A 27,224-nucleotide genomic window follows, 5' to 3' on the forward strand; every position below is an offset into this window, starting at 1 on the left:
AGGCCGGTCTGTGTCCACAGCTGCACCATCGAGGTGGGGCACTCCCTCTGCGCCAGGGGACCCAGGGGGCTTAATCTGGGAGGGCTTGGCATCCACAGCCCCTGTTTGAGGAGGGGCCTGACTGACTACATGGCGGGGCCCGGAGGGAGCATGGGCTCCCGTGAGCTGGGGACCTCTGCACACACACCCAGTGCTGGTGGGTGGACACCAGGCGGGAGAGGAAAGAGTCGACCCTATTGACCTCATCCCCTCGGGGAGTTTCCTCTGGAGGCTTCTCTGCATAAAAGCCATAACGATTTCTCCCCAAATTCTTAGAAATAACATCTCCAGGTGGGCTGCTGAGATACAACCTGAGATCTCTAGAGAATCCTTGAATACCCAAGGAATCTGAGTGCGGGCGTGTCCCAGGGCCGAGGGGTTATCAGCCCGTCTAACGCCCGGACACTGAGGGAGAGCGGGCACACCGGCCGTGCTTCCATCCGTAGCATCTTGAGTTGTGGGACTGAAATTTATCTAGTTTCTTAGGTGTTTCTATTTGAATTGTGGAAAAGCTCTATTATCCAATTAACTTCTCCATGATCACTGTTAAGCTATTGTTGTTGGTAGAGTATGGTTAAACTGACTAGTTTGCAGAAAGTAGCAGGTAATATTAGCTGTTAAGTTGACTCCTTTGGTTCTATTGTAAAAGCAAAGAATAAAAATTTCAGCTGTCTCCTGTGGCTGTAATTAGCTTAGTGACTGAAAATACACTTCGTCATGTTTCTGTGTGTGGATGGTACTGGCCCCGCAGACAACCTTCGGAAGCTCATTGCAGGCACAGCAGAGGGGGCAGTGTGGCTGGGGCCTCTGGCACATTGGGGAGCAGGAGCTGGAGCAGTCCAGCAGAGCGGTATTTGGAACAGCCTCCTTCTGATACTTCATTTCTCTGTTTCAATCCCCTTGTCTCCCACCCGGATCCAGACTCTGAGGCGAAAGCCCAGGGTAGAGGCAGAGCTGTGAGACTGCGAGTTCTCGGGAGCGGAGCAGGGGCAGAGTGGGACACTGCTGCCGAGGGTCACCTGCCCCACCACACCCTCAGCGGGAGGGGGCCCGAGATGAGGCTCTGTGACTCCTCCTGGGGCTGCCTTCCTTCTCAGCAGGGCAAATGGCAGTATCTGCCGGCCACACAGGTAGTTTTAAATTTTCTAGTCAACACATTTTATTTTATTTATTTTTTTAAAGTTGTTTTTCCTGGACCACTCATTTTTTTTTAATATACTTTATTGATATTTTACAGAGAGGAAGGGAGAGGGATAGAGAGCTAGAAACATCAATGAGAGAGAAACATCAGCCAGCTGCCTCCTGCACACCTCCCACTGGGGATGTGCCTGCAACCAAGGTACATGCCCTTGACCGGAATCGAACCCGGGACCCTTGAGTCCGCAGGCCGACACTCTATCCACTGAGCCAAACCGGTTTCGGCCTAGTCAACACATTTTAAAGAAGTGAAAAGGAACAGGTGAAATTTGATTTGATAATCTTTCTTTAAAACATATTTTTATTGATTTCAAAGAGGAAGAAAGAGAGATAGAAATATCAATGATGAGAATCATTGATCAGCTGCCTCCTGCACGCCCCACACTGCAACCCTGCCATATGACCTGACCAGGAATTGAACCATGACCTCCTGGTTCATAGGTCAATGCTCAACCACTGAGCCACACCAGCCAGGCCAATTTAATGATGTTTTATTTAACCCAATATATCCAAAACACTATCATTTCAACATGTAACCAAAATAAAAGTGGTTGTGCTGTTTCACATTCTTTGTGCACCAATCCTCAACATCCAGTGAGTGTTTCGCACTCACCACCATCTTCGTCCGCACCAGGCCCAGGGGAAGTGCCGGGAGCCTGAGGGTCAGGTGTGGAGGGGAGGGAACAGGTCCTCCAGCCCATTCTGACCTGCAGAGCCCAGAGGCAGCCAGTACCCAGCACAGCAGGGGAGCCCACCTGCACCCTGGGGTGGGGACCCAGCGCTGTGGCCAGGTGTGCTGAGCTGAAGCCTAAAAGCCAGGGACAGGCCACTGGAAGGCGTGACCCGTGTGGGTTGCTCAAGGGGGAGGGTTTGGCAAGTCAGCACAGCTTTTAGGAAAGTCAGTGTGAGAAGTAACAGCCAAGTGCAGGTGTGTATAGTCATGATGCAGCCAGAGACCTGCTCCCAAGGCCAAGAGGCCCCGGGTCGTCACGTGACCTAAGAGAAGGCTTCCCCCGTCGCCTTCAGGTGTGACTGCCTGCCTGCTTGGGATGCCCCGTCGCCGCTGGTCCTCGGAGCTGCTGCCAGGTGCTGGCTTTCCCGCACCCGGACGGGGCACACGTCTCCTCAGTAACAGACTCACCTTCACAGCTGTGTCTGACTCAGCTTGGTGTGCACACGACTTTGTGCCCGATGTGCACTGATCTAATACACGTGACTACAATCCAGCTTCATCTTTTTTTATCTCTCTAAATCCTCACCGCAGATATGTTTTTTAATTTTTTTTAGAGACAGGAAGGGAGAGAGAGACATTGATCGGTTGCCTCCTGTAGGCACCCTGACCAGAAACCAAACCCGAGACCTGGGTAGGTGCCGTGACAGGGAATTGAACCCGCCACCTTTGGTCTACGGGACGACACTCCACCCACTGAGCCACCCGGCCAGGGCTCCAGCTTGTCTTAAAGCACTCTGGTGGTGGTGACAGACAGGCCCAAGGAAGAAAGACATGGAAACACTTGCTGGTTTTTATTTTGCCACTAGAATGATTACCAAGGGGAATCTTAAATTACAACCACACAGCTTCAAAGGGAGGAGGGGCTGGTTCCCTCAGGGAGCTGCCACAAGCTCATCCATTGTCTCAGAGTCTGACTTCCTGGGACGGGAGGGCCCGGCCTGGCTCCCTCGGGGCTGGCTGCTCTGTGTCTTCCCAGGACGCGGCCGAGGGGAGCATGGGCACCAGGGCCCCGGCCTCTGCAAAGGGACGGACACTGAGTGATGAGCCCCTGCTGTCCGCACGAAGGACATCACAGCCCACAGCACACGTTACCGGGTCAAGATGGAACAGAATCAGCCTGGACTCTCACACTCACAAAATCGTGACGTGTGAAACCTGACAACCAACTGTCTCTCGTGAGCCTCACAGCGTCCGTCTCCCCGGCCCCCGCCCCACCAGCACGGTTAACTCTCAGAGCGCCGGCCTCCCACGGGCAGCTTGACCTGTGAGGCTGTCTGGCAAAGGCCAGGCCCTCCCTGTGGAATGAATGACCAGCATGAAGCACAGGCAGCAAAGCCGGGGTTGAAATGGGCAGGGGGAGCCTCAGCGCCTGCAGCATCTGCAGGACGTCCAGGGCCGAGGGCCACGCATTAAACGCAGCTTGCCCAAACGCAAAAGAAAGCCCAAATCGGATGGGCTCCTGTTAATTTGCAGTGCTGACGAGGCCTGGCCTCAGACGCCTGTGAGGAGCCGGGCCGGTGGGGCACTTTGGCCGGACAGGGACAGTGGTTGTTGCCATGTCAACAGTGCACGGAGTTAACGGAACCCTGAGGCCCTCCCCCCGCCCCCCTCTCTCTCTGGGAACAGTAGGTCTGATGACCCTTGGCAGGGACCATGTGGGACCGGCAGCAAGCCCAGCCCCGCTACAGCTGGTTCCAGTTCCCGGGCCGTCACTCCAACCGGCAGGTGTGGGGGTGGTCACTGCAGAGGTCTAGGGAATCCTTTCCGTTTTAAGGGCCCAGGCTTCTAGGAGGTGGAAACGTAAATCGGCCACATTTCACTGACCTTTGAGATGCAAGAAAGTCAGAAACTCCGTTATCTTGCGCACAACATCATCGTTCAAGGGCAGCGGCCCGTCAAAGTCGCCTAGAAACCAAATGATTGACATTGACAACTTACACAGGTGCTCTGGGTACCCCGAGGTCATGAACCCCAGCATCTCTGTAACCCATCTCGGGGACCCCTCTCCTGGAGGCCCCGAGTCTAGAGAGCTCTCTGCCATTCCTGCGCTGCCCCGCATCTTACTCCCAGTGTCGGTGCTTCTGTTTATAGCCGTGGACAGATGTGGCCGGGCCCGGCTCGGACCACTGCCCTGTGCACCCAGAGGTGGACAGTGGGGTGCCTCGAAGCCCCGGGACCCAGTCCCCTCACCTGCCCCCGTGCCGTCTTCAGGCTGCAGGTCCCGCTTGCCAGCAAGGCCGTGCTTGTCATGGAATGACCTGTGGTTGTCGACGGCATCTGCAGAGCCGAGCAGACAGCCCGAGTGTCATTACTGTACTCGCACCCTCCCCCGTCCCCGCCCGTGGACCCCACAAGCACTGCAGCCCAGCGTGAGGGCCACAGGAGGGAGGACATGGTGCTGGGACTCCACGGGGCACACAGGCCTGGCGCAGCGGGGAGCACGAGGCTCCCAGGGGTGCTGGCAGGCGACCGGGGCCCATGTTTCTGAAAACAAGGGAAGGTACCAAAATATTTCTATTTTTCAAAGACCACTCTGGCAACTGTGTGGGAGATGGATTGGAGTCAGAGAGAGAGGGGGGTGGGGAGGGGGGAGAGAGACAGCCAGACATGCTTGGGGTGGGGTAGGCTGGGTGACTGTGTGCATTGGGCGGTGTGCTTCTTGAGAGCTCCCTTAGGGAACTACTGGAAGAAGAATGAGGGCTCTGAACCAAGGGGCCTGGGATGAGGAGAAGGGGCTGGATTCGGGGTGACTGAGGAGATAAAGGAGAAGAGTGGACGAGGGCGAGGACAGCTCAGGGTCTCTGGCTGCTGGGCCTGGTGGGCTGTGTCATCCACAAGGCTGGATGAATGAAAATCAACTCATTTTCCCGAGACAGAGCTCCTGGCACTAGATTGAGAAGGGTGATAAGTGAGCTGATCCGGTGGGCGGCTGGGTGTCCGCTGCGAATGCGTTCTTCCGGCGCTCTTTCTACGTGGGCGGTGGAGGTCAAGGGCAAACCGTTAAGCTGTAAGGACTTCCCACAAAGAGCTGTCTGCATGCCAGCTCCTGGGGGTCCAACTCGACAGAGACTTAAAACTTCACAGTGGAAAAGGGTGTTTCCCAACTCAGGGTAAAAAGTCTTCTTGACATACTATCAACATTCCAAAGTGACCTTTTTGCTGACAGTTCCTCCAGTTTCGGGGGCCAGGAGCACCCAGAGACGAGGTGCTCTCTGAGGGAGAGAGCTCAGGGGTGCGAAGGGTGCAGAAGAACGTGGGTCCTGCCTGGGCCCACCTAGTGTTTGTCATCAGCGCTGGGCTCTCAAGGACCCCCAGGCGATGGATAAACCGTCTGAGCAGGAGAACGTATGTACTTAGACTCCAGGATTCAGGACTAAGACAGCTCCCGGGCAGTTTAAATGGGTGGAGGCAGCCCTGAGGAATGTGGGCAAAAAGGGAGAAGGCAGGAGGGCGGGGGGGGGGGGGGGGGGGGCCGGGGGGCGTGCCAAGGGCTGCAGGGTGGTCAGGGTTCAAGGCAGAGTCAGGCACCTCAAGGCTGGGGGAGGGCAGGCGGAGGACTGAGTCCCACCAGACCCTAGATTCTAGGGGAGGAAGGGAGCATCGCTACAGGAGGTGGGGGAGTGGGGGCGTGGCTTCAGGGAGGACGATGTGCCGCCTAGAGAGGTGGCAAATGCCATTAACCTAACGGAACCCCATCCTCAAAGCCTCAGGAAATGCCCCTTCCCTTTATCTGCTAACACTGGACCAGCCATGGGTCAGAGTGACGCCCAACAGCTCAGAAATAGCAGGATTAACACAAATGGCTGCAGGAGCGGCAGGTTCAGTGTCTGCGCCCGTGGGTGTGTCACTTACGTGGACCCAGAAGGTAGCCAGCGCTGTTCAGGGTCCAGCCCCTCTTCTCCTTCACCTTAAACGGAGAAAGGGGGTCAGATGGCCAGGGTTGTGCCTGGCCCCGCATGGCGGGAGGTTACAGACTAATCACCACAGGGCCCAGTTACAAATGCGCGCTAGTTACTCTCACACAATGAGCTAAGCGCAGACCGTTCGGGGAAGAGGGCCAGGCTTTCCAGGAAGAACATGGCATTCGGATGCACGTGCACTTGTGGAAAGGGGCCGGCATTCCAGGGCCCCCAGGTGCGCGCATCTGACAAGCCGGAGACCAGCCTCATCCGGCGCCGCTTGCTTCTCCGTGATGCGAGGACCCGCTCCACAGTGTGACTGACCCTCTGCGAGTGAAGCTACAGCTCGTGGCGTCCACGCTCACTGGCTCTCAGCAGGCTGTCCACGCACGGGGAGGAGCGATGCCGGGAGGACCCAAGGAGGGAGCGTCCCGTCTCCCCGAGCCCCCCCCCCCCCCCAGCCCTCCGCCACCCTGCACCCCGCTCCCGGCACAAAGCGCCCACACTCCGCCCAGTCCGGTTCTGGTGCAATCGACCCCCTCTGCCCAGAGGGGTGACGGTGCGGAGGGCGTTTGTCCCGCACTTACCGGGGACCCGAGGGTGGCCGACAGGGCGGCGAGGAGCAGAGAGGCGAGCAGGAGGGCGCCGCCTCTGGGCATCTGCAAGGGAAGGGGCGGTGGGCGCCGCGTGCACGTCGGGGCGGAGCTCGGACCCCGACCCGGCAGGACGGAGGGTGAAGAGGACCGAGGACCCAGCGGTTTGCGCTCCCGGGCAAGGGACAAGGGACAAGGGACGGGGCAGAGGCGCCGCGCCCCTCGGGTGCGTCCACCGGCGGCGGGCGCTCTGCAGCCGGAACACGGAGAAAGGAGCGCCTCCCCCGGGGCCTCCGAGGGCACTCGGTACCTTGAGCAGCGGCGGATGTCAGTGTCCGGGGCGGGGGGGTGTCGGCGGGTCCGGGCGTCCGGTCGGGTCGGGTCAGGCCGGGTTGGATCGGGCCGGGGGCGCTCACCGCATGGCACGACCTCGGGATGCGGAGGAGGAGCGTGCGGGGGCTGGGTTCCCTCGACGTGTCCGCGCCCAGAGCCGCCGCTGCCCCGCTATTTATGCGACTTGTCCGGAGCCGCGGCCACGTCACGGAGCTCAGGTCCCGCCTCCCTCGCCGAATCCCGAGGGGGCGGGAGTGACCGCAACTCGGCTCTTTAGAGGGCTCCGTGCTTCGCGGGAGGGCCGCGCAGTAGTCTGCATTGGGGGAGGGGTGGCGGGGACCGCGGAGAGACCCCATCACCGTGAATGGAGAGCCTGAGCAGCTCCCACAAACACCCGGGTCCTTGCTGTGGGGGAGAGCCCCACCCCCATACCCAGGATCCTGGTCCTGGGGAGAGCGAAGCCCCCATCCCAGCACAGCGCCCCCTGCCGGGAAAGCTGCTGAGCTCTGCCAGACACCCTGGGACCACCCCTCAGTCCAAAGCAGGCCCGGCCGGACAGCCTGGGGCACCCTGTCTGCTGACTGGCACCCAGCTTTTCCACCTCTGGGTGCCCAGTGACTTCAGGTACCATACTTTGCTAAAAGGGGTCAAATCAGCCAGGGCTGTTGGGCTGTGGGCCCCAAGAGTCCATTCCCACCCAGAGCTGTGGGTGCCCCCCACTTCCCATGGGCACTGCTGGCTTAGAATGGGTCCCTGCCAATGTTCTCGTGCTGAGTCCCGGGTTCAGGGCACAGCTGCTTTGAGCAGGATCAGGTAGTGGTCAAGCCCTTGGGGGCCTGGAGGGCCCGGAGCAGACACCAGCCCAGGCTCCCTGAGGTGGCAGGTGGGCAGGGCAGTAGCAAGAGGCTGTGGCAGGAATCGGGCAGGAATGGGCCCTCCTCTACTTGCTCCAGGAATACCTCCTGAGCTTGGGCCAGACCCAGTGGGTTCCTCCCGGGCTCACAGACACCGGGCACACGGGCACCTCCAGACTTCTAAGAGGGATGAGGCTGGCAGGCAAAAATTGGCCTGAGCCGCTCCTCCCTGGCCATGGAGGTCAGCAGTGGCGCACAGAGGCAGCCCCTGCCGGTAGGTGGTGCCGCCGGCCTCCGGCCAGTCCCTGGGAGGTGCAGCCCTCGCCCCACCCACCAGCTGAGTATCAGATTGACCCATGTCACTGGGGGCCTGGAGTGAGCGGGATCCAGGACAAACGGTAATAACAGTGATGCTAGCCTCCATCTAGCCTACATTTCAGTCTGATGAACCTTTTGTGCAGACAGCTCCAGGGGAGAGCCATTTGCCTCTGCATGGATGACAAAGACCCCCGGCGCTTGAGGACTTGGGTCAAGGCCAGCAGGTGGCCAGGAGGGAGCAGGGTCCTCGCCTGGGTGCCCAGCACTGCCCTGGTTTGCTAGAGGGTGAGGAGGGTGCTGGCAGGGAGACGAGGCTTGGAGAGGGGTCTCGGGAACAGACTCCTGGCTGTGATGGGGTGACAGGTTGTTCTCGAGGTCACGGTCTGACTCCCATTACTCCTATTTCTGGCAGCTGTGGTGGGAGGACAGTGGGGGCCAGGGGGCCTGACCAGGACACACAAACTGGTTTCTGAAGCCCACGGTGATTCCAAGGGCACATTTCCCCAGGGAGGGCGGCGGGATTGGGGACAGAGACAGCTGAGAGCAGGAGAGCAGCGGGCAGTTTTCTGTGACTCATCACAGGAGTGATGGAGACGCCCTGTCATGCCCTGGGCCCTTGTATGTAGGCCGTGTTGGGGCGTGGGCAGGGGCCAGCCACACGTGCCCCAGCCACTGAGAACTGCTGGTTTACGGGGTGGGGGTGGGGGTGGGGTCCTGCCATCACTCCGAGCACTCGCTCTTCTTCTGAGAACACGAGTGCCCCATGCACGGTGCACCTGAGCCAGCTCCACCCTCTCCTGCGGCCCAGGTTAGACAGGTGCCGCTTGCCACCTACGAGAGCCCGAGGACCCTCTGCTCTTGACTCACTTTGTCAAGGAGCCTCTCCGTCTGAAGAAGCAGAGATTCTCAGCTGAAAACTTGGGTCCAGAACGCCCGGCCCGGAGCCAGCATTCAGGTCTCATGTGTGGAGGAGGCGGCCCTGCGGCCCAGCAGGACGCACAGCCACCTGGTCACATGATGCACGGAGGTGGGCGAATAGCCCAGCCCTTCCTGGAGGCACAGCCCTCTGAGCGCATGGCCCGGGGCGGCCCGGGAGCCGGCGAGGGTGCGGGCATGGACCCGAGGGGCGTTGGCACGCAGACTAGAGAACAAGAACGTGCCCTCTGGCCACTTTCCCCACGTGTGTCATGGGAAATCATCAGCAATCTTCTCGTGTATCATGAATCCATTTAACAAAAACCAAGCTGCTCCCCAAGTTCCTAGTCTCTCACCAGGACCCCACTGGGGGACAGCACAGTGCTGCTTCTCCTTGGTCTGGGGGGGAGGGGTGACCTGGCCAGGAAGAGTTAGGCGGGTGCGGGAGGACCCAGACTGGGCGAGGCAGCAGCGGAGGCGCTGTGATTTCCGCCACGGACGCGTCAGGCCGAGGAGGGCAGCACACGTCACGTCGGGGCAGCACACGTCTGCTTCCGGCACAGGCTGTGCTGGCACCCGTGGCCACGCTCTAATGGGCTCCGTGTGCGCCGATGACCCAGTGAGTGTCACTGTCAACCTGTCATCTTGAAGACAGGCCAGCGTGTGGCGGACAAAATGGGGCACCATTACAGTAATGGAACTAAGCAGAAAGCATCATTTCATCCTGCATCGTGAGCTCTTCCCTTAGAAGTCCTGTTCGCCACCATCAAAACCACCGGGTCTGCAGAGCAGAAAGAGCAACGGTGCGGGGAAACCCGGGCTGTGCCGCACCGGAGCTCAGCCATGTGCTCGGGAGCACGCTGCTTCCCTGCCACCCCCTGCCACCCCCTGCCATCCCCTGCCACCCCCCGCCACCCCCCTGCCATCCCCTGACAGCCCCCTGCCACCCCCTGACAGCTCCCTGCCATCCCCTGCCATCCCCCTACTACCCCCTGCCACCCCCTGCCATCCCCCTACTACCCCCTGCCACCCCCTGCCATCCCCTGACAGCCCCCTGCCATCCCCTGCCACCCCCTGCCATCCCCTGCCATCCCCTGCCATCCCCCTACTACCCCCTGCCACCCCCTGCCATCCCCTGCCACCCCCTGCCATCCCCTGCCACCCCCTGCCATCCCCTGCCATCCCCTGCCATCCCCCTACTACCCCCTGCCACCCCCTGCCATCCCCCTACTACCCCCTGCCACCCCCTGCCATCCCCTGCCATCCCCTGACAGCCCCCTGCCATCCCCCTACTACCCCCTGCCACCCCCTGCCATCCCCTGCCATCCCCCTACTACCCCCTGCCATCCCCTGCCATCCCCTGCCATCCCCCTACTACCCCCTGCCACCCCCTGCCATCCCCTGCCATCCCCTGACAGCCCCCTGCCATCCCCCTACTACCCCCTGCCACCCCCTGCCATCCCCTGCCATCCCCCTACTACCCCCTGCCACCCCCTGCCATCCCCTGCCATCCCCCTACTACCCCCTGCCACCCCCTGCCATCCCCTGCCATCCCCTGCCATCCCCTGCCATCCCCTGCCATCCCCTGCCATCCCCCTACTACCCCCTGCCACCCCCTGCCATCCCCTGCCACCCCCTGCCATCCCCTGACAGCCCCCTGCCATCCCCTGCCATCCCCCTACTACCCCCTGCCACCCCCTGCCATCCCCTGCCATCCCCCTACTACCCCCTGCCACCCCCTGCCATCCCCTGACAGCTCCCTGCCATCCCCTGCCATCCCCCTACTACCCCCTGCCATCCCCTGCCATCCCCCTACTACCCCCTGCCACCCCCTGCCATCCCCTGCCACTCCCTGCCATCCCCCTACTACCCCCTGCCACCCCCTGCCATCCCCTGCCATCCCCTGCCATCCCCCTACTACCCCCTGCCACCCCCTGCCATCCCCTGCCATCCCCCTACTACCCCCTGCCATCCCCTGCCACCCCCTGCCATCCCCTGCCATCCCCTGCCATCCCCCTACTACCCCCTGCCACCCCCTGCCATCCCCTGCCACTCCCTGCCATCCCCCTACTACCCCCTGCCACCCCCTGCCATCCCCTGCCACTCCCTGCCATCCCCCTACTACCCCCTGCCACCCCCTGACAGCCCCCTGCCACCCCCCGCCACCCCCTGCCATCCCCTGCCATCCCCCTACTACCCCCTGCCCCCCCCTGCCATCCCCTGCCACTCCCTGCCATCCCCCTACTACCCCCTGCCACCCCCTGCCATCCCCTGCCACTCCCTGCCATCCCCCTACTACCCCCTGCCACCCCCTGACAGCCCCCTGCCACCCCCCGCCACCCCCTGCCATCCCCCTACTACCCCCTGCCACCCCCTGCCATCCCCTGCCACTCCCTGCCATCCCCCTACTACCCCCTGCCACCCCCTGCCATCCCCTGCCATCCCCTGCCATCCCCCTACTACCCCCTGCCACCCCCTGCCACCCCCCTGCCATCCCCCTGACAGCCCCCTGCCACCCCCTGCCACCCCCTACTACCCCCCACCACCCCCCTGCCATCCCCTGACAGCTCCCTGCCATCCCCTGCCATCCCCCTACTACCCCCTGCCATCCCCTGCCATCCCCCTACTACCCCCTGCCACCCCCTGCCATCCCCTGCCACTCCCTGCCATCCCCCTACTACCCCCTGCCACCCCCTGCCATCCCCTGCCATCCCCTGCCATCCCCCTACTACCCCCTGCCATCCCCTGCCACCCCCTGCCATCCCCTGCCATCCCCTGCCATCCCCCTACTACCCCCTGCCACCCCCTGCCATCCCCCTACTACCCCCTGCCACTCCCTGCCATCCCCCTACTACCCCCTGCCACCCCCTGCCATCCCCTGCCACTCCCTGCCATCCCCCTACTACCCCCTGCCACCCCCTGACAGCCCCCTGCCACCCCCCGCCACCCCCTGCCATCCCCTGCCATCCCCCGCCACCCCCTGACAGCCCCCTGCCACCCCCCTGCCATCCCCTGACAGCCCCCTGCCACCCCCCTGCCATCCCCTGCCACCCCCCGCCACCCCCCTGCCATCCCCTGCCATCCCCCTACTACCCCCCACCACCCCCCTGCCACCCCCCGCCACCCCCTGACAGCCCCCTGCCACCCCCCTGCCATGCCCTGCCATCCCCCTACTACCCCCCACCACCCCCCTGCCACACCCTGCCACACCCTGCCACCCCCCGCCACCCCCCTGCCATCCCCCAACCACCCCCTACCTCCCTACTACTCCCTACCACCCCGTACCACCCCCTACAGCCCCTACCACCCGGACTGCAGCAGGGAGATTGACAGCAGACGTCCTTGCCCTCATGGGGACCCAAACACAGAAAAACAATTATACAAGCAACCGCCTCGTTGTCACGAGGAGATCTGTTGACTCAGGAAGCCTGACCTGACAGGTGAACAGGATTGGCCGGGGGGCCCCAGGTGGAGGGGATCACATGGGTAGGCCCCATTTAGGTGCTTTTCCCTTCCTCCTTCCAGCGCCTGGGATGTGGCCATGAGGGCTGGAGCTGAGCTGCCATTTGGGTCACCAGGTGACGGCTTTGGATGACAAGACCGAAGGGGTCCAGGTCCCTGGGCTGCCCACCTCTGGGCTCTTAAGCCAGTGTTATTTGGGGTGTTTTTTTTAAATGATATGTAGTTGGAATTACTCCTGTTTAAAATAAGTTTCACACGAAAAGGTCAACACATGTTTGGTGAGTGAATTAATGGATACAAATGACTGAAGGGATGGGTCGCCTCCAATGCTGGTAAGCAGCTCGCTCATCAGAAGGAGAGGCTTGGGCCCTGGCTGGGTGGCTCAGTTAGTAGGAGTGTCATCCCGTCCACCAAAAGGTTGCAGGTTCGATTCCTGATCAGGGCACATCCCTAGGTTGCAGGTTCAATCCTGATAGGGGTGTGTAAAGAAGGCCACCCATCGATGTTTCTCACATCAATGTTTCTCTCTCTCCCTCCCTCCCTCTCCTTTCCTCTCTCTTTCCTCAGGTGAAGATAAAAAAAAAAAAAAAAAAAAGGAGAGGCTTGGAAGAGAAGATGACAGATGGCACTGCCTGCCAATGATCTCATTACTCTTGGAGAAATGGGGAAATGGCTTAATGATCTCATGTTGGCTTTTTAAAAATATACACTGAGTGGCCAGATTATTATGATCTCTGAATGCATAATAATCTGGCCACTCAGTGTATATCCGATATAATAAAAGGCTAATATGCAAATTGTCCCCTCCACCAGGAGTTCGACCAGCAGGCAGGCTGGCCAACCGCCCATGTCCTCTCCCCCTGGCCAGGCTGGCCGGACCCCACCCATGCATGAATTCATGCACCGGCCCCTACATACTGAGTGGCTAGATTATTATTGTTCAGAGATCATAATAATCTGGCCACTCAGTGTATATTTTTATTGACTTCAGAGAGGAAGGGAGAGGGCGAGAGAGATAGAAACATCATTGATTGGCTACCTCCTGCACGCCCCACACTGGGGATCGAGCCTGCAACCCAGGCATGTGCCCTGACTGGGAATCGTACCATGTGTGACCTCTGGGTTCATAGGTCAATGCTCAACCACTGAGCCACGCCGGCTGGGCTAACGTTGGCTTTTATTTGACCTTGCTGACGTGTGTGTGTCCTTGGACCTCCCCTTCCAGGACTTCTAGCTGCTAACCCCACCCCTCCCCAACCCACTCCCGTGACACCGTCTGCGGGAAAATATCCCGAGTTGCTCCTTAGCGGGTGAGGATTTGGCTCCAGTGGACTTCCTTGAACTCTTGGAGTGGGTGTGAATGTTCCTCCTTCAATGTGACTCTGCTGGCCGGGCGGAGGCGCATGAAGACTTGCTTTGTCCAAAGAAGCAGGCGGGGCTGTTACTGGGGGTGCCGGCTGAGGGGGATGGGGAGCAGGTGGACAGGAGGGTTAGTGATTTGGTGAGGGGATCCCCTCCTCCCTTTAGGCAGCCTTTGGGGAGACCCCTCTGCCCACTTCTTCGAACATCTTTCTGGTCAGAGACACGTCCAGCTGCCAATGGGGTCTTTTTAATGGACGGGCCTGGCAGCACCCCACTAAAATCAAGGTGCTGGGTCCAGAAGTTCGGCTGGAGGCTGGTGCAGGCCGTTCGCAGGCTGCCTCTGGCCAGCCCCCAAGGCCGTTTTCATGGTTGCAGTTTGTAAACTTTGAGATAAGCTGTGAGCACAGTCCGTCCAGACCCAGAGCTTCCCCATCTCTTCCTCGCACCTCGGCCGCCCTCGCACCACAGCGGGTTCTCCCGGGAGGAGCTGAGCTGAGCATGCTTGGACTCCGTGCTTCGTGGGCTGGTTCAGGGCCACGTGCTGCTGCCCCACCCCCACCTCCCGGCCACAGTGCCCACCGACGTGCCCTGCAGAGTCGCTGGTTCAGCCCTGGACACTGTCACCTCACAGAGAGGTGGGTGAACCGGGGCCAGGGCCCCCGAAGAATGAGAGACACGGTTGTCCTGGGGCCATCGGGCCTCTCAGTGAGCCCACAGCCCCACACCAGTTGCCCCGCCCACACACTCTGCAAACCCAACTCACCACGGAGATCCTCAGGGAGTGGAGTGGGGGGCCTTGCCTGGATGGCCCCACTTTGGTCATCTAATGTGTCCTGGGCTCTGGCTGAACCCTCCTTGCCTCCCCATGTGGAGCCCCTCTCTCCCCCGGCTGCCCCCTCCCTCCCCTCCCTCTCCTCCCCTGCCCTGGGCTCCACCAGGAAGTCCCCACTTCCCAGCCTGCCCTCCCACCACTCCTCTAGCCCTGCCCTCCCACCTCCACACCCATAGCCCCCCCAGTGGTGAGTCCATTCAGACAAGCTTCCCAGGGGCATTGCTGTGGGTTAGAGGCTCTGCTGGGAGCCCAGGAACCCACCTGTGCCGGGTGACTCACGGGGGGGCGGGGGGGGGTGTCTCCTGGTGGCTGGGGCTGGAGGAGGGCAGAGCGATGCCCTGCAGCTAGGATGCTGGAAGCTGGTGACTCAGCTGCAGGCCCTGGGCAGTTGCACCTGTTTCCTGGCCCTGAGTCAGGCCCACGGCAGCCCCCCCGGGGCCATGTGGGAGCCCATCTGGCTAACGGGATGTGGGTGCCCAGGGAGAGGGCAGGTGGCTGGGGGGGGGGGGGGCAAAAGGGAGGGGTGTTGTTGGAAGCAAGGGGGCGTTGCGCCTGAGCCTGGGCTTGGCTCTGCAGAAAGGCGCCCGCCTCTCAGGGCACGGGCTGTGTCCGGGGACCTGGGAGACAATGAGCACTCAGAGCCCTTTAGCAGAAGAACCCACACCGAACAGGTGCACAGCCAGTGCCGGGCCGCTGGATGCTGGGTCGTGCGATTCTCTTTAGTGTCTGCTTCCTCCTCCCAATTGTCCGAGCCTCCATGTGGCTTCGGGGCTCTGTAACCACCGACCGGGGTGCCTGCCTGAGTCAGCCGGCCAGAGCCTGTCAGAGGGTGCAGTGTCTGGCGTGTGGCCAGCTCAGTGTGGACGGTGCTGAGTGAGTCACTTAGGAGGCAGTGGGCACATCACTGAGAGCCCCCCACCACCCCACGGGCTTCACCCACTCCTGTGTCCGCAGGGAGCTCAGGGAGAACAAAGGAAACCTAGCGGAGGCTGGGGGAGGCCCTTCCTGCATTCCCAAGCAGTGTGGCAGGGCCTGTCCGCCCCTCCCTGAGCCTCCTGCCCTCACCGGGCACTCCCGACTCCTGACCTCCGGACTCCCAACTTCCCGACTTCCCGGGTGGGACAGTCCTGCAGGGAGCTGGCGGGGAGGGCGAACAGGGCCGTGCCAGACCCCTCTCTTTTGAAGGCCCACTGTAACCTTGGTGTGGAGTTACCTTAAGTGCTATTGTCAAAGCTGTAATGTTTGAAAAAGCAAACCAGGGCAGTGTAAAACAGAGTAAAATTCACCCATAATCATATCACTTTTTAAGCTTTTATTTATTTATTTTTAAAATATATTTTATTGATATTTTTACAGAGAGGAAGGGAGAGGGATAGAGAGCCAGAAACATCGATGAGAGAGAAACATCAATCAGCTGCCTCCTGCACACCCCCCACTGGGGATGTGCCCGCAGCCAGGGTACATACCCTTGACCGGAATCGAACCTGGGACCCTTCAGTCCGCAGGCCGACGCTCTATCCACTGAGCCAAACCGGTTTCGGCGACTTTTTAAGCTTTTAAAATCAGAAATGCAAGCGCTGTATCCCTGCTTCTGGAAGGAGCCTCTGCCACGGGCGTGCATTTCCGCTTTCACTGTGGTCACACAGGCAGTTTGAAAACAGCGAAACGGACGTTGCTACGTGATGTCTGTCGCTCGTCGCTTCCATGTGCGCATCTCAGCGGCCTTTCTGGTGGGGGCGGCCGGCTCCCGCTGTGGCCTGCACGGCTCCACTGCCCGGCGCCCGCCCAGCGGACCGTCCCTGGCCGGGACACGCGCCGGCTCCGTGTCCTGGGATGGAAAGGGCCTCCTCGGGCCGACGTCTTCCGGACGCAGGTGGGATGGAGAGTGAGCCGTGAGGACCGAGGACACGGGTGTGGGTCTTTCAGACCAAGTGACAAGGGGCCTGCCGGGAAGCTCTGTCCCTCACAGCCCCCGCAGAGCCCACATACCCTTTGCCCCAAGCCCTGGCCGGTGCCAGCAAACCTTCAAGTGTTTGCTGGGCTGCTGTTAAAAAGTACCACAAACCAGGCGGCTCAACCAGCAGCAAAGTATCGCCTCAATTCTGGAATCTTCTGAGGGCTGAGGGGCATCTGTTCTGCTGGCTCAGTCTGGGCATCTCTTGGACTCACACACGTGTGTGGCCTCCCGTGTCCGGCTCCCTTCCTGGGGCAGAGAGAGTGTGGTCAGGGCTCACCCGTGTGTGTGTGTGAGGGCTGCACTCCCTTTAAGGCCCGAGGACACTGTCTTTGCCGGAAGGACCATGTGTGAGGGACCCTTGGGGTGTTCCCACCTTTTGGCGATTGTGATAACGCCGCCCTGAACACTCGGGTGCACCTTTTTTTTTTTTTTTTTAAATATATTTTATTGATATTTCACAGAGAGGAAGGGAGAGGGATAGAGAGCCAGAAACATCGATGAGAGAGAAACATCGATCAGCTGCCTCCTGCACACCTCCCACTGGGGATGTGCCCGCAACCAAGGTACATGCCCTTGACCGGAATCGAACCCGGGACCTTTCAGTCCGCAGGCCGACGCTCTATCCACTGAGCCAAACCGGTTTCGACTCGGGTGCACCTTTTGTTTGAACACCCCTTTTCCGTTCTTTGGGGTGTATCCCTCGGAGTGCGGTTGCTGGGTCAGCCACTAATCCCACATTGAACTCTTGGCAGAACTTTATTTAAATTTTTTATATTTTGTTCATCGTGGACAATGTACATTTTTTTAAATACATTTTTATTGATTTTTTGGAGAGACAGGAAGGGAGAGGGAGGGAGAGGGAGAAACATCGATGAGAGAAGCATGAGAAGGCCAGCGCGGGCTACGCGTGCTTTCCCAGGAGACGCCGAGCTGCTGGGAGAGCAGACGCGATGCCCATTAAGAGGAAACCAGGTGGGCAGGTTCTTCGCAGTAAGAGCTTGCTTCCCCCGCAGCCCAGTGACAGCGGAACAAATCCTGCCCCTGAGGAAAAAATTGAATTCTCAAACCCTGTGATTGTATTTGAAGGGGCAGGATGACTTCCCAAAGGAAGGATCTGCCAATTAGCACCGCCCGGCCATCCTTCTCCTGAAGCACAGCTGTCCTGCACGCGGCCCAGACGGAGGCCCAGCCCAGGCGCAGCGTCACCAGGGAGACTGCGCATGCTGGGTGGGGTGGGGTGGGGTGGAGGCGCTGCTGCGGTTTTAGCAGAAACAGACACAGCTAGTGAAGCTGCTCCGGCCACTGCGCTGGCCCTGCCTGAGCCCAGCAAGTCCTTGTCCGGAGTCCAGGCCGCTCTCTCCCCACCTCCCACTGGAGCATAGCAACCTCCATCTCGGGTAAAAACTGCTGTTTACAATGTTAACCCTGCTATTCTGGCTTCTGTAAACGTTTGCTTGCTCAAATAATAGGGAAAAATAAGACTACTCCCCATTCCAGAGAGGCCATAAACTATGCCCCAGACAGAGCTGTCAGTGCTGGTGCAGGCCAGGCCTTGAGATATGGTCTCACGGCCTGTCCCAGCACATAGGACTTCTTCTCAGAAGGTCCGGAAGTCTCATTCCAAATTTAAAAAACATATAAATAAGGGAGACTTCCACCATATTGGCCCCAGAATTTGAGAAGCAAGATCTCCTCTGGGCCCGCTAGCACTAGCAAAATGAACAGGACTCCAAATAAACGTGGCTTATGGATTAAGGCGTCTTCTGATTTACAGTATAACACCATGTCCAGTGTTTTGGGCTATTTATTGCATGTAACAAACTGCCCCAAATCTTAGTGGTTTAGCCCAGGCCAGTGTTGCTCAGGGGTTTGAGCATTGGCCCGAGCACCAAAGGGTCACAGGTTTGATTCCCGGTTAAGGGCAGGTACCTGGATTGTAGGTTCCATCCCCAGCCCTGCTCAGGGTGCCTGAGGGAGGCAACCAATCGATGTGTCTCACATCGATATTTCTCTCTCCCCTAACCTCCCTCCCTTCCACTCTAAAAAAAGATCAATGGGGAAAATATCCTCACATTAGGATTAACAAAAACAACATAGAATTTAGTGGTTAAACAACATGGATGGATGTGCCCTTGGTTTTTCACGGTGGGCGGGATTTGGCAGAGACAGCTCATTTCTGGGGCCTGCAGCATCGCTGCCTCGAGAATGCTGGCTCCTGGGCAGGGCCTTCCTCCTCCCAGGTGGCTGCTGGGCTTCCTCTCAGTATGGGGGCTGAGTTCCAGAGGGGAGGGGAGGCCGGCCCCGCAGAGCCACAGCTCTGCCAAGTTCTATTGGCCACAGCCGTTACGGGTTCCACCCAGGTGCCAGGGGTGGGGGAGGAGACCCCGCCTCTCCATGGGCAAGGGTGGAAGTATTTGTGGTGATTTTTATGCGCCACATCTGTTACCGAACTCAAGGGGCTCGCCGCTTGGGGCGCTCTATTCACGCGCCAGGGAAGGGGCTGTGCTTACCTGCAGCAAGAAGAGAAGTCGGGGCTGCAGCCACACTGTCCGCAGAGGGAGGGTGGCCATGGCTTCCGTGCGCTGTTTGGTCAGTGACATGGTGGTGGCCGTTGGCTGTTTTATCCCTGAGCGCCTACGAGCTCATCCTGTTTCCAGCGGCTGCGAACACCGGGCCGCATTCTAACAGCGAGAACAGCATTTGGTAAGCGTGGCCAGACCTCGAGACCCTTGTCCCATCTAACATCCAGTCTTGCTGCTCCTCCCTGCCCAGACTCCACGCTGTGGCACCGCTTTGAGCTTTCCAAAGAGCAGATCTGCCCGGCCAGCGCGGCTCAGTGGGCTGAGCGTCATTCCATGCACCGAGAGCTGCTGGTTCGATTCCTGGTCAGGGCACATGCCCGGGTTTGGGGCTCAGTCCCCAGTGAGGCGGCATACAGGAGGCAGTATCATCGAGGTTTCTATCTTCTCTCCCCCTCTAAAAAGCCAATAAAAAAACAAAACTGGAAGACCTTTAAAAAACGAGAGTAGGTCCAACCACAGCTCTTTCTTGCCAGGAAACCCGGAAGCCCCATCGCTGCCCGAGGAATCACGTTCAAACGGTGTTTGCTGGCATCCGAGGCTGGCCAGAGCGTGGCCATCCCTCCAGCTGCCCCAGCTTTTGCTCCCCAAACATTTGGTCCACACGCCAGGGGGACTGATGTAATTTGGGATATCTATGCTCAGCTTGCCGTTTCCAGTTTTGAGCCACGAAAAGGCATCGTGAAAACCCGGGATTAGTTTGCACAATTAAGAGACTCGCCAGCCCTAACCGGTTTGGCTCAGTGGATAGAGCGTCGGCCTGTGGACTGAAGGGTCCCAGGTTCGATTCCGGTCAAGGGTATGTACCTTGGTTGCGGGCACATCCCCAGTAGGGAGTGTGCAGGAGGCAGCTGATCCATGTTTCTCTCTAATCGATGTTTCTAACTCTCTATCCCTCTCCCTTCCTCCCTGTAAAAAATCAATAAAATACATTTTTTAAATAAATAAAGAGACTCGCCGGTGACCTTCAGATAATTCAGTCTTACTTGGAGTCTCTGCCTGTGAGGAGGGAGAAAAGAGCATTAACTTTCTCCTTTGGAAACAGTTCAGCCATGAGAATGAGGGTGCTTTATAGCCTGTTATCCAAGAAGGTGTTTCCAAAGTACCTTAAAATGTTCCCTCTCCCAAGAAGCAGTGTATAGTCATAAAGGTGCATGTCACCAAGGATAAAATGTCCAGAGAGAAAGCTTCTTAGAAACAGAACGAATGGCCATGAGACAGCTCCAAGGAGGTGTGTGTGTGTGGCGGGGAGATAGGAGGGACAGGACGGGTGGAAGGGGTGGAGGGGGCAGGAGGGGTTGGGGGCAGGCCGAGGAAACAGCCCTCCCGGGCGGCTCAGTCCCGAGGGAAGCGGCGAGCCGTGAGGCAGATGAAAGCGCTGTCGCGGTGCAGGGCGAGGCCGCCCACCCTGCCTTTCGGGTGCAGTCTGCTGAGCCCCATTACCAGCGGCGTCCTTTGCTGTGTGTCTGCACTAACTACAATCACCTGGCTCCTTCGGTCACTTTGGTTTGATCTCGCTTTCCCAGCCCGGGTGGGGCATGAGAGAGTCCATTACAGGAGCTTTCATCTGAGGGTCTTTGTGAGTCGGAGGCCCTGGGGGCCGGCCGAGCCAGGAGGGGCTGAGGAGGCAGGCGGTGGGCGGATGCCGGCAGGCCGGGCTCAGGGGCACCTGTGGGCAGCTGGGCCAGGGAGGTGGCTCCCTGAGGTGGGGGAGTGTCCATGGGTGGGGGCTGCCTTCCGAGTCCCCGCGGAAGCGTGCATGCCGACCTTCAAATGTGGCAAATGTTTCATTCCGTTGCAACGTGTTGCCAACGTGTGGCATTGCCCAGTGTGCCCGGCAGCACGATTCACCGCAGCCCAACGCGGGAAACACCCAGTGTCCGTGGGTGGATTGACGCTCCGGGCCTGTCCGCCATGGAGCACCTGCTGCGCCACGAACCCGCGCACTGCGCCGAGCGTCAGGAACCGGGGCGCAGGACAGACACTGCTGCCCCCACTTCCTCGAGGCCCCCTCACCACAGCCACAGAGACAACGCGCACCAGCGTTCCAGGGGCTGGGGGAGGGGCGGGGAGTGAGCGTGTGATGGGACAGTTTCGGTTTGGGAAGATGGAACGTTCTGGAGATGATGGTGGGGATGGTCTTAGAACGGTGTGAATTCGGTTAATGCCACTGAATCGTGCCCTTCGAGATGCATACAATGGTGCATTTTATATGTTTTACCACAATTTTTTAAAAGTGAAAAAATCAGCCAGAAAGAATAATTATCCTCAATGGCATGTAATTATCTACAATTTCCTCCCTCCCCAAAAGAGTGATTTGGAGAAAATTTTTACAAATTTCAGAGGCTAGCTTCCCGACTCTATTGTGTTCCCTGGAGAAAGGGGGGGTGCGGGTGGGGGGGAGCGCCAGGCCCGGGAGCGTGAGGCGGGGTGAATAATCCACGGGCCTCGGCAGGGCGCCTGGGCCCCTTCACGCCCCGAGTGCTTTCCGATTATTACAGAAATCCGCGCCTGTCAGAGAATCACCAGGGCGGCGTGACCCTGCCGATGGCATTATCCCGACTGAGGCGATCTCATTTCCAGGGCGCTGTGATGGGAGGGTTCTCAGGGGAATACTGTGGTGCCGATTGGAAAGTCCGGCCCGTGCTCCTGGCTTTGCCTCCCGCCCGTAAGCCATCTGCATGTGGGACTGTCCCCACTCAGACAAGCCCACAGCGTGGGGTGTGGTCTTCATTTTCTTGGGGTGGTTATTCCCGGAATTGGGTTGGTGCCATTTCCCCAGGATTCCTCTCCCTGGGGGTGGGGAGACCCTGTTGAGTTGCAGGCACACAGATATCAGCATTGGGGGGAGTGCTCCCCAAACCAGGCCAAGCACAGAATCCTTTCCCTCGCCCGCTCCCCCCTGCGGCTTGGACACTTGTCCCTCAGCCACTGTGTGCAGCCCCAGAGCAGGGAGCTGAGTGAGTGTAGCAGGTGCCGTGGCACGGAGACCAGATCCCCTGTGCACCTGTCCCAGCCTCCGAGTGCTCGCCCCCCCTGCTGACCCCTTCCTGCAGAGCTGCCATTGGGCCCTGCCCAGCTCAGAGATCGGGGGAGGCCCCCCTCCTTCTGCACGGCCCAGTAACGGCTGACCGTTCAGCTTCTTCCCCAGGATGGGATAACCCGTGAGGCCTCGCACCCCCCCCCCCCCCCCGCCCCCCGAGCTCCCGTGGGGCCCGGTGGAGGCTTGTGTGCCTTCTTCTCCTGCCCTGTCCGGTTCCCTCACCTTACAGGTTACTCCCTCAGGTCACTCCACTTCCACAAGAATCTCTCAGGCTCTGCTGGAGGTAACAGCCGAGGGTTTGGACTTATTCTGACCTGGGCTCAAGTTCTGAATCTTATAAGCTGTGTGAGCTATCCACCAGCTCAGTAAACCCGTGTCTTCCCCACGTCATCAACGGGGGCCGGCTCCTGGCAGCCTTTTTGTGCCATGAGGTTACCCCACCCCAATCAGGAGTTATGGGACAAGTCTGGGTATGTAGGGTCAGACCTTCTCCCTCAGAATTTGGGATTGTGGCCCGGCTGGTGTGGCTCAGTGGTTGAGCATCAACCCATGAACCAAGAGGTCACAGATCAATTCTCGGTCAGGGCGCATGCCCCGTTTGCGGGCTCATCCCCAGTGGGGGCCATGCAGGAGGCAGCTGATCAATGATTCTCTCTCATCATTGATGTTTCTCTCTCTCTCCTTCTCCCTTCCTCCCTGAAATCAATAAAAAAATATTTTTACCAAAAAAAAAGAATTTGGGATGGTGACTAAACCTGAAAGCCTCCTGCCAGGAGCAGCAGCACCGTCTGCCCTCAGGAGGCTGGGAGGAGAGAGCAGAAATGGAGCCGCAGGGCAGGAAGTAAGAGACGGGACAGCACCTGCTGGTGGTTCCTCTGCCAAAGGTGCCAGCAGCCGCCTGAGGCCCAGCTGCTCTCTTGTCCTCAAGGTTCCAGAAATTCACCTTGAATAGATTCTCCCTTTTAGCTTAAGTCACTTTAAGTCGATTTGTTACAACAACCCAAGACTCGAGTAACTTGGAGCTGAAATCATTAGCCTCCTTCAATAATGAGGAAACAAAGGCTCAGGTAAGTTAAGTAACTTGCTGGAGGTCACCCAGCCGGACAGGGCTGAGCTGGGATTTGAAGGAGGCCCATGGGCCCAGAGGTGCGCCTCCAGCGTGAGGAGTGCTGGCTTTGAACACACCGGCCGCCCACCCCCCACGGCCACCCCGCCCCCTCCCCAGGCCTCTCTGGCCCCACACCCTCGGGGTCTGCCTTCCACAGGATGTCCTGGGAGCCCTGCCCCGCTCCCGGCCGGCCTGAGTCATTGCTCTAACCTGGCAGGCGGGCTGCAGGGAGCCTGCTGAGAAAGGAAGGCTCTGGGGACCTGGCTCCATCTGGGAAAAGCATGCTCATGCGGAGGAGAGTTCCCAGAACCGACATCAGACCTTTCACAGCACGAGCCTCCCAGTGTGGAGGTCCCCCCGCCCCCGTCCAGCTTCTAGACTGTTCTAGTCAGGAGGGCCCTGGGAGGCTGCTGGATGTTGGGTGACGGCAGGGAAGCTGAGGCCAGGCCCAGCTCTGGCCTGGGACACAGAGTTCCTGTGAAGCCCTAGACGGGGTCTGTGGACTTGGGGCCCAACCCGCGCCCCCTTCTCACCACGATGTGCAGATCAGATGTCCTCGTCAGCTGGAGGAAAAGCCCAGCCAGCCGCAGTGGGAGCGTGGGAGTGTGCTGGTGTGGTACGGGTGCAGGTGTGTCTGTGAGCGTGTGCTGGTGTACGTGTGTGTGTGTGTGTGTGTGTGTGCGCGCGCAAGCATGTCCATCGTGCGTCTCTGGGTGGGACCTGAGCCTGGGTCGTGGCCCTCACCCTGCCTGGAATGACCTCTGCGTCTGGGTGTGACAGACCCTTTCTGTCCCCAGGCCCTGCCTGGGTCGCTGCCCCCTGCTCTCCGGCTCCTGAGCAGGGACCTGCCCAGCGAGGGGCAGGGCGAGTCCCCTGCGCTTCACCTGTGCAGGGGCTTGGGGCTGAGCGCTCTGTTCCTTTGCCCAGCTGGTGGCACTGCCCTGGGCCCACCACCCTGCCCGAATCCTGTCCTCTCCACCTTCCTCTGCTGCCGCAGCGCACCCTCTGGAGAACATATGGACTCAGTTTGCCAAATCGAATTTGACTTATTGGGTTATTTTTGCCCTTTTAAAAAAGCATCGCCATGCCTGGTAGGTTTCCTAATTGAATAACGTATAGCAAATGAACTTTTATGTTTTTAAAAAAGCCAATCCCCTGAAAATGTCATGAAGCCGGGGCACTTCTGCCTGCCTTCTGACTGTGGGGTGAGAATCGCCCACACCCCCCGCCCCACAGGCCACAGAGGTCATTTAGAGCAGGAAGGAACCATTCTGGCTACAGGCGGCGCCCTGCGTGGCCAAGGGCTGAATCCAGGCAGGAGAGGCCCCTGGCCCCACCAAGGCTGGACGCCCTGGGGCGTTTCCCCTCCCCTTGTGACAGGCGTGGCCGCTGGCTGGGGAAGTCACCCAGCCAGCAAGGGGGGAGGCCCAGCTGCCAGCTCCCACCTAGTGCCCACCTGAGCCCCAACCGCAGGGCGGGCGTGGGCAACAGGCAGATTAGGAAGGACAGGGCGGCCACGCCCACGTCCCGCCCAGTGGCCCACCCCTGGGTGTCCGGGCTCTGGGACAGAGACAGGGACACAGCGCGGTCTGGCCACCTGGGGGCCCGAGCAGCCAGGTGGGACCCCAGGGCGGTGCTCGCTCAGGCATCTGGTCCTCTGGGCGCTGTGTCCCCTGCTCTCCCGGTGTGGTCACAGCCGCCCGCACAGCTGTACCCAGACAAGCAGGGCTCCCGCCTCCCAGGGCGTCGAGGAGAAGACGAGCCACTTTATGTCAAACTCTGACTCAGGACGGAAGAGGTGCTCCATGGACACTTGTCGCTCCTCAGTGTCACCCTGCACGGCAGGGACTGTGTCCCCACGCGGGACAGCCCGAGGCATCGTGACTGTCGTCTGCGGTTTCACTGACTCGGCCGGATCACACCACAGACATCTTATCTCGTAGCAAGTTAATTTTTAATTTCTTTGTTAATCCTTACCTGAGGATATTTTTCCGTTGATTTCTAACATTTTTAAAAAATACATTTTTATTGATTTCAGAGAGGAAGGAAGAGGGAGAGATAGAAACATTAATGATGAGAGAATCATTGATCAGCTGCCTCGTGCACGCCCCCCACTGAGGATCCAGCCCGCAACCCAGGCATGTGCCCTTACCGGGAATTGAACCATGACCTCCTGGTTCATAGGTCGATGCTCAACCATTGAGCCACGCCAGCCGGGCTCCATTGATTTTTAGAGAGTGGAAGGGAGGGGGAGAGACACAGAGAGAAATATTGATGTGAGAGAGACATCGGTTGTTGCCTCTTGCACACCTGGCCCTGGTCCAGGATGGAGCCTGCAGTCGAGGCACCTGCACTTGGTCAGAGTCAAACCCGGGGCCCTTGAGTCCTCTATCCACTGAGCCAAACTGGCTAGGGCTCTCGTGACAAGTTCCAAAGGCGTGCCCCCGGCACTGCACCTGGCAGAGTTGGGGCCACCCCCTGCCTGCACCCCTGAACCTGGACTGTCTCCAGTCCTGGCCCCTCAGCCGCTATGGCAGGTTCCCCGCGGCAGGGATTCTGTCCCTGGCGCACATGACGATGTCTGAGACAATTTTGGTTGTCACGACTGGGGGAACGGTGTTTCGGGCAGCTGGTGGGTAGAGGCCAGGGTGCTGCAGACGTCCCTCGGGGCACAGGGCACCCCAGGAATTGTCCCCAGGAGTTCCAGGCGGTGCAGGTCTGGATGCAGGCGAGGAGTCTGCGGTCTAGAGGCGGGTGACGAGGACAGAGCCGCGCTGAGCTGGGGTCCACGGCTTCAAGCACAATCTGCATTTTCTCCTAAAAGATGGCTGTCCAGGGCTCCTCCCGCCCACAGAACCCATGGACGCTTGGCCCCTGCGCCTGGCCTCAGGCCGCCCTCAGCCCCTCGCAGGGCTCCGCCCACCTGGCCCTCCTGTGGCACCAGCCTGCGCCCATTCTGTTCCTTCCCTGCCGCGCCCTTCCAGCCGCTGGTGGTGGCCAGATGCCGGGTCCCCACTTCCCCAGGGTCTTGGTCTGGGGCTTAAACAACAGGCGTTTGCGTGTCACAGTCCGGGAGGCCGGAGGTCCAAGGTCAGGGTGCTGCGGGGGGCGGGGGGTTCATTCTGAGCCTCCTCTCTTGGTGGCAGGCGGCCGCCTGTGTGCCCTGTGACCTGTCTGGGCCCAGGAAGGAGCTAGAGCTTGCTCGCTGGTGTCTCCTCCGATGAGGGCACCAACATGGTGGGGTGCCCGCATGACCTCATCTAGCCCTAACCACCTCCCACAGGCTGCACCTCCAAAGGCCACCACACTGGGCGTGGGGCCACCAGTCCGTGCACAGCTCACAGCCATGGCTTCACCCTCCCTGCCCGTGTCATTCCTCTGTCCCCAGGAACTCTGTGGAGGCCTGACCTGTGTGTGTCACCCCCTCCCCAGGGAACCCCTAAAGGGCAGTGCCCCCACCATGTCAGGGGTTCCATAAATCTTGTCAGGGTCGCCTGGAGCCTGTCTCCAGGGAAGCTGTGGTCTGGTGATGCCCCCACCCCCCGCCCCTTTCCCGAGACAGCTGGGGGCCTGCAGCCCGGCCCAGGGTCACCGCAGGCCGAGCAGCGGCCCCTCCCCCACAGGGAGAGGAGCGAGGGCCCCACAGGGCACCAGACACCCCCCCACACCCCTCACGTCTCATGCCTGGCGAGGAGACTCTGCGCCCCTTTTCATCACAGGGAAAGAACCGAGGCAGCACACAATGGCCTAATTTATGCTGAAATTATTGGCAATTTGGGCCATTGAAGCTCGTGGACCCGTGGCTGTGTGTCCTGAGCACAGGATAGAGGTGACCTCTGTGGAGTGGCTGTTTCTGTGGTTATATTTTGGGGTGTTTCTTAAAATGTGTCCATGGCTGAGACATGAGCCCCTGCAGTGGCTGGGAGCCTGAACCCCTCCACGTCCTTCCAGAAGCTGGGGTGTTGACGACAGGCTGCCATGTGGGGCCAGGGCCACGCAG

At 59.8% G+C, this 27,224-nt stretch overlaps 1 protein-coding gene across 1 annotated transcript; it reads right to left on the minus strand.

Annotated features, from left to right (window-relative positions):
- Positions 1-2,742: 2,742 nt before the first annotated feature.
- Positions 2,743-6,975, minus strand: GAL (galanin and GMAP prepropeptide). The gene is made up of 6 exons (XM_080688432.1): positions 6,772-6,975; positions 6,456-6,527; positions 5,822-5,876; positions 4,160-4,246; positions 3,794-3,874; positions 2,743-2,985 (listed from the first exon to the last, which is right to left on the minus strand). The coding sequence occupies exons 2-6, from the start codon at positions 6,525-6,527 to the stop codon at positions 2,873-2,875; spliced, it is 408 nt and encodes a 135-aa protein (XP_080544558.1). The 5' UTR covers positions 6,772-6,975; the 3' UTR covers positions 2,743-2,872.
- Positions 6,976-27,224: the final 20,249 nt, after the last annotated feature.

The sequence above is a fragment of the Plecotus auritus genome, assembly GCF_963455305.1.
Source record: "Plecotus auritus genome assembly, chromosome: 9".
In the NCBI taxonomy this organism is placed as follows: domain Eukaryota; kingdom Metazoa; phylum Chordata; class Mammalia; order Chiroptera; family Vespertilionidae; genus Plecotus; species Plecotus auritus.